At 39.9% G+C, this 6,855-nt stretch overlaps 1 protein-coding gene across 1 annotated transcript in view; it reads right to left on the reverse strand.

The window, feature by feature from the left end:
- LOC145486212 (uncharacterized) overlaps positions 1-6,855 on the reverse strand; it is a 54,605-nt gene that overhangs the window by 33,049 nt on the left and 14,701 nt on the right. Inside the window, exons 14-22 of the mRNA XM_081464823.1 lie at positions 6,338-6,391; positions 6,009-6,053; positions 5,828-5,881; positions 5,491-5,535; positions 4,864-5,061; positions 2,689-2,742; positions 1,214-1,258; positions 848-901; positions 395-448 (exon numbers count right to left, since the gene is read on the reverse strand). Coding sequence (XP_081320949.1) covers positions 395-448; positions 848-901; positions 1,214-1,258; positions 2,689-2,742; positions 4,864-5,061; positions 5,491-5,535; positions 5,828-5,881; positions 6,009-6,053; positions 6,338-6,391 — 603 coding nt within the window. The remainder of the gene's footprint in view (positions 1-394; positions 449-847; positions 902-1,213; positions 1,259-2,688; positions 2,743-4,863; positions 5,062-5,490; positions 5,536-5,827; positions 5,882-6,008; positions 6,054-6,337; positions 6,392-6,855) is intronic.

Consider the following 6,855-nt stretch of genomic DNA (forward strand, 5'->3'; position numbering starts at 1 on the left):
AGATCATCTATTTTATAACATTCGTGTTAAAGTTGAACTCGCTCAATTTCAGGTCCAAACCATTCCATCGCGTAACATAACCACAATGAAAGTACAACTAGATAACTAAGCATTTGAAAGGCTAAAAATTTTCCCTGATAAAATCAAGGAAACGTCTCAGTGTCTGACGACTACAGCTTCACTGTTGTTTAAGCACGTAAAGTTTGAGTTTAGGACGGGCGCTTTAATTATCCCCACCCCCCTCCCCCCCCCCCCTTCGCCCTGGCCCAGACAAGATACTCAAATAATGTTTGAATAAATACATGCTCCGGAACAGAAGCTTCCACGACACATCGCATGTTACTCAAGAAACTAATACTTTACTAACACTTTATTACTGTTCTAAGATATTTACTCGCTTTCCCATGCTGCCAAACCCGCCAGGCTTTCCTATCGGTCCTTTTCTTCCCTTAATAGAAAAATAGCAGTATGTTAAAAACGCCAGAGTACCATTTACAATAAAAATGTGACACCCGAAGCCTTAGAGGTTTAACTACGAAAGAGAACTGACAGGAGCTAAGAGAACATGTATTGACGAGGACCTTACGATATAGACATCATTCGGTCCTTTATTTTCAACAAAAATATTCTTTGCGTCCAAATAGTCAATTTGAGAATCCTAACGGAAGAAATAGAGTAGAGTGGGAGTGTCTGGAAGTAATCGTGTGAGCGGCGTGTGGACTGACTTGCAACTCTTTCACGAACTTATCAAATTCACCTTAGAACTACTGAGATCACCCTTCCAGCTCGCATGTGTCAGAGGACATGGGTGCAATATATTAAAACCTGCTTATTCAATAAGTCCCACCTGGTCGCCTTTTGATCCCGTGGTTCCTCGTAAGCCGGGAGGTCCTGGTTGACCCTGTTAAACAAGTTTTAAATATGATCACTGTTTCGTACGTTACATGAAATGTCGATTGTGGAGCAAATCTAACGGCTCTAACGGTTTGGGAAATGACAAAGGCGGACGCCGCTGCTGCCGCCGCAGTCGATGACGACGACAATTACCAAGCAACAAATTTCTGAAAAGGTCCTCACAAGATATTTTTTTTAATTTTTTAAAAAATAGTAAAAGCGTTCAGTGAACTTGATGGTAAATTTTTAATATGTTTTTTCCTGGCTACGGTTCTTCCATTTTTAAGTGCTTACAAGAACAACAGCAATGAGCACTCACTCTATCTCCACGCTCGCCCTCGCGTCCTGGCTGACCGGGAATACCCTGTGAAAATGACACGGAGAAACTCATACTAAAATCATGAAGTAACCACATATAGTACAAGGTATACAGTATAAATTACTGCAATTAATACTGAGGAAAAAGATTACTTTTTAAAGAAACTGTTTAAATTAGTTCATTGTGCATATCGGTAAAGTAATCGTCGAAGTGTATTTAGAAAAGTCTATATATATTCGGAGCGCTAGCCTTTTCTTTTTCCAACGAACGTACGATTCTGAAAGGTCAGCTTTTTAGAATTCGCATGGCGATTACTAGGTACGTTTCCCCACATTTATTTGTTGCTGTATTGATTTTCTTGCTAATTAAGACTCGTCAACATTCCAATAGGCCATTTCCGAGTGTTCCTTGTGCCTCTGTTTCAAAACGAGTCTCTTTGCAAAACCTTTCATATGAAAACAAGTTCGGTTTGCAAGAAATTGAACCTCTAGGCGGAACGCATTTTCCTACAACTCATTTTGACACAGAAGGAAGACACTACTCAGAAACAGTCTGTATTCACTAAAGCCTGGTTCACACTAGCGACATAACAACATAACGACTGCGACATAACGACATAAGGAAAAGATTAGTTTTATCTTTATGTCGTTATGTTCATGCTGTTATGTTGCGAATATGTCATTATGTCTACATGTTCACACTACAAACATAACGTCCTTTTATGTCGTTCGTGACGATGTCGTTATATCGCGCTAGAGCTAGTGTGAACCAGGCTTAGTAACCACTTTGTGAACAATAGGTCACACTAGCGACATAACGGCAGAAGGAGGACGTTATGTTTGCAGTGTGACATAATGCAACATAATAGCATGAACATAACGACATAAGAAAACTATGATCTTTTCCTTATGTCTTTATGTCGATGTTCACATTACCAACATAAGCGATTACGTCGTTGTGTCATTATGACATTATGTCATTATGTCATTGTGTCATTGTGTCATTATGTCATTGTGTCATTATGTCATTGTGTCATTATGTCATTGTGTCATTATGTCATTGTGTCATTATGTCATTGTGTCATTATGTCATTGTGTCATTATGTCATTGTGTCATTATGTCATTGTGTCATTATGTCATTGTGTCATTATGTCATTGTGTCATTATGTCATTGTGTCATTATGTCATTGTGTCATTATGTCATTGTGTCATTATGTCATTGTGTCATTATGTCATTGTGTCATTATGTCATTGTGTCATTATGTCATTGTGTCATTATGTCATTGTGTCATTATGTCATTGTGTCATTATGTCATTGTGTCATTATGTCATTGTGTCATTATGTCATTGTGTCATTATGTCATTGTGTCATTACGTCATTATGTCGTCATGTCGCTAGTGAGAACCTGCCCTTACACTGACGGTTCAATTCTATGAGGGAAATGTTACTAATTTACAAGTCGATAGCATCCTACCTCTCTTCCTTTGCTACCGCGAGGACCGGGAGGACCTGGGGCACCCATACTACCCTAGAAAAAAATAAGAATATTCTGAGGCACTCTCCACTATACGCCGGAGACGTTTGAAAAAACCACAGATTTATTTCTACGGTTAGGCCTACCGTCCACACTAATCCGTCACGATTACGGAGCTTTTCGAAAACGTTCTTCAAACGGAAGGAGTATTGCGCTTTAGTGTGGACGGAAAACATTTGAAAACGGAACTTTTCGAAAACGATGGCGTCACGATAAGCACGTGATTTTCCTGCCCGAGTTTTCCTCAAACACCAACACGGCCGGTGATTGTTGCGTTTTCAAATTTCTCTGGCGTAGTGCGAACGGGCAAAATTGGAACTCACTAAATTAAATCCTATCTTATTTTGATACACATGCATGGGTATGACTAAGTTATGAAAACGACAAAAGTAGATGATAAGAACTTACGGCGAAGAGACAATTATTGCAAGGCGGCAAAATGTGTGATAATTGTGATATAACCTGCTGCTCATGGCGGTAAGACAAATATTAATCTCAATATAAATAAAACCTAAGCAAAAACGAGGTCTACGTCATATATGCAAATTAATAATTGAGTATGTAGGAAGGGGATCACATAAAAGCAAGGCAGTTGAGCTTCCATGCGACCTTCCGTACTGAAGGATATATGACCATATATGACGAATGTTAAGCGAGTAAGTCTGTTGAATCGGTTTGCCTTGCAAGGTAACCTAATGATTCGATTTACACCTACATTCTCTTTTTTATAAGAATACTGTTTTTACGGCCTTGGCTGAATATTTCTATTTTTTTCACCAATTTAAGACTGAAAATATTTTTGTGAATATTTCTAGATGATAGTGTATGACATTTCTATTTTGGAATGTTTCTGGTGTCTGAATGGTGAGAAATTTTGGAGCCAGCCTGCAGGCATTTAAGCCTGATATAACGCACATAAAAGTGCATGTACAAGTTTTCAACACAAAAAATTAAATTATTTTCAAAATCCCAGCCTTGAGTTTCTTCTTAAGGTATTCTTGAAATTTCGCAAATTTCAGCCTAGGTATTCTTAAAAATATATTCTTATATAAAACAAGAGAGTGTAGTAGTTAATTCCAGTAAGCGTCCCGTTCCCATCAATTGAACATACCCAGACCCATAGCACTTTATTTTTATTATATTGTAAATACAATTTCCTCCCATCTTCCAATATTGGTGCTTAGTGTAACAAGTTGAGTTTATTTCTTCCAGATTAAAAGCTCAGGGACCCGTTTCTCGAAGTTTCTGAAAAGTTGTCGCACCCGGGCAATCTCAAACCTTATGACTACAAAGCTGTTTTATTCACACATTCTTAATATGAACAGAGGTTCCCTTCATACAAGAAAGTTTTACATATATAGATGCCCGAAAAGTTTCCAGGGCTTCAGAGAAACGAGCCCCAGTCCCCTTGCAAGAGCGGGCAAAATATGAGCACTAGGCGCTAAATCTTTTTTTTTTTTTACTCTACATTACCTATACAAATTGGGGCATTGGCAAGAGGGTCTCAATGGGGTTTAACCGTTAGCCGTAAAAGGCCCAAAAATTTAACCGTTAAGCGTAAAAACGCTTAAAATTTAACCGTTAGCCTTAAGACGAATTGAAACTCCGCAGTTTACCGTAAGAATAATTTTAGTGCAAATTAAAGGTCTCAAATGTCTTGTTAAAGAACTCTATTTGCGTATCGAGATGATGATCAGAAAAACTGGCCACTAGTAGAGAGGTGATAACGAGGTCAGGGAGGCAGATCAAGGCGTGGACACGTTTTGATGTTTAAGAGGGCAGGAAGCCTCATCAAAAATGTAAAAGGAAGCATGGTAATCATAATTTCAAAAGAACAACATGCTTATAACGCCTAACCTCGTGTAGACAAATATGCAGTCGAACCTCCTGTAAGCGACCACCCAAAATGTGAAGCCTAGGGCTTAGACCATATTGAGTCAAAATTTTGCCTCATTAGCATATGGTAACTCGAGCCGTAAAAGGGCCAAAAATTTAACCGTTAGGCGTAAAAGCTACTACGCCATTGAGACCCTCTCGCAATATTGCTTCCATAAAGCAGTTTAAGTGTTTACTTGTTTTCGTTTGTTTGTTTTTGTTTTATAACGAGTCACCTACCATGTTACCCTTGAGCCCAGGTCTCCCCTCCTCACCTGGGAGGCCCGGTGATCCTGGATCCCCAGCGCGTCCCTCCTCTCCCACGGGGCCCGGCTCCCCGTTCGGGCCAGTTGGACCCTGACTCCCCTGGGGCCCGATGTCCCCCTTAGCTCCAGGAGTTCCGGGAGCCCCCGTATCTCCTATTACTCCAGGCAATCCCTGAAATAAAAAGCGACACAATGAAAACTTCCAAACCACACACTTGCAATAAAGACCAGGGAACTTATCCTTTCGGGCAGGGGGAAGAGATAAAGGTAGAAATCCAATAAAAAATGGAAGGGGAACTACTACTACCACCCCTGAGGAAGGTTTCTTTTCCAAAACGAAATATCTGGTGACTATATTTTACAGACTTGGAATCGCAAAGAAAAACGCTTGTCTCGCCTCCTTGCTAGCTAGCATTTACCATTCACCTCCCCTCGGTTAGTTACGCAGTTACATTTTGTCGCCGAGCAAACCCTGATGCCATATACATATTGGAAATCTGTAAACAGGATAGATAGAATTCTAGCGCATTATCGTGGAGTCGGACTGTGTATACCGCTGCTTCTTACAGAATCAAGTACAACACTAAGAATTGGCACATACCGCTGACCCTTCCCTGCCTGTCTTTCCTCTAGGACCCTCTCTACCCTGGGAAAAACATAAGAAAAAAGGATGTTCAGGTGAGAGCAAAGAAGTGATAAATATGATTTCACACCGAATATGTCTATTTTTTTTGTTTACATATACAAAACCTTGTTTATAACTTTCCGGTACATTTTGGCCACAACAGCAAACCTGCTGTGATAATGAGCCACTGAGGACGAGTTGGGTTGGTTATATTATTTTCAAGAAAACACGACAGGTCGTGCTAAAATAATGTACTTCGAATATATCAAAATTTTGTTAAACGCTCTTGATTTAGTGACATTATTTTGCTCACAGCTCGTCCTGGTTCTCCAGGGCTGCCAGGCCTTCCTCTTGGACCGCGCAGACCCTAGGGAAAAGCGATAAACTATAAATAAGTAATCTTGAGTTTATTGACACTAGAGCTGGGTGAACGGGCAGATCACTGAAAGCAACAGTTGCTGGTAAATCACAGAGAGTAGCGGTGAGTGACTTACGGTCCTTCCATCCCGACCAGAATTTCCGGGTTGACCTGCGTCCCCCTAAATCAAAGAGAGCAAAAATCGATCAACGAGGAGAAAGTTTAAAACGTGAAACTACTGTGGGGAAAAATCGCCTGCTTTGAAGCATTGTGAATAAAAATTTTGACAGCGCGAAAAATTTACTTGAAATTGCTCTCGGTACTGTGCGGTTACCAGTTAACTAACTTTATGATGATGAAATGTGAATAAGCCCCTTGATGTTGGCCATTTTAGGCCAGATAGATGGCTTGACCTCAACATTTTTCGTTAAATCGGCGAAAAAAGGACGATAACTGAGTTCCTACCTCATCTCCTCTCCGACCGGGATCCCCTCTTTCTCCCGCTTCGCCTTGATCTCCCTAGAAAAAAAGGCAATGCCAAAAGTTTCTTTTTCCCTAGTCATATTTTCTATCAGTTATATGTTGTTAACCTCCAGGACAGTACACAAACACCTCTACATTATGGTCAGTCCACTGTCAGTCCCAGAGAAACAAGAAGTTATATATAACTTTTTTTTCCTGTGGGATTAAAGGCTCAACCTAGTACACGGCAAAAGTAGAATTAAGCCGCATGATGCAGCGCCGAGGAATTAAATGCAGAAACTTTCCGTGCAATGACAACAACAAATAAAGAGGTCATAAACTATTACGACTGTTAGACTTGATCTTATAAATAAGTGCATTCTTTTAACATAACTCATCTAAGCTCAATAGCACTATCTTTAGATCTATTATCAGCGAATTGTTCATCCTAGTATCTGTGTTTCCAAGCTTAATTATGTAAAAAGAAACTTTGAATTTCCAAAACAGTCAAAGAGCGAGTA

Source organism: Orbicella franksi, chromosome 5 (assembly GCF_964199315.1).
Source record: "Orbicella franksi chromosome 5, jaOrbFran1.1, whole genome shotgun sequence".
In the NCBI taxonomy this organism is placed as follows: Eukaryota; Metazoa; Cnidaria; class Anthozoa; order Scleractinia; family Merulinidae; genus Orbicella; species Orbicella franksi.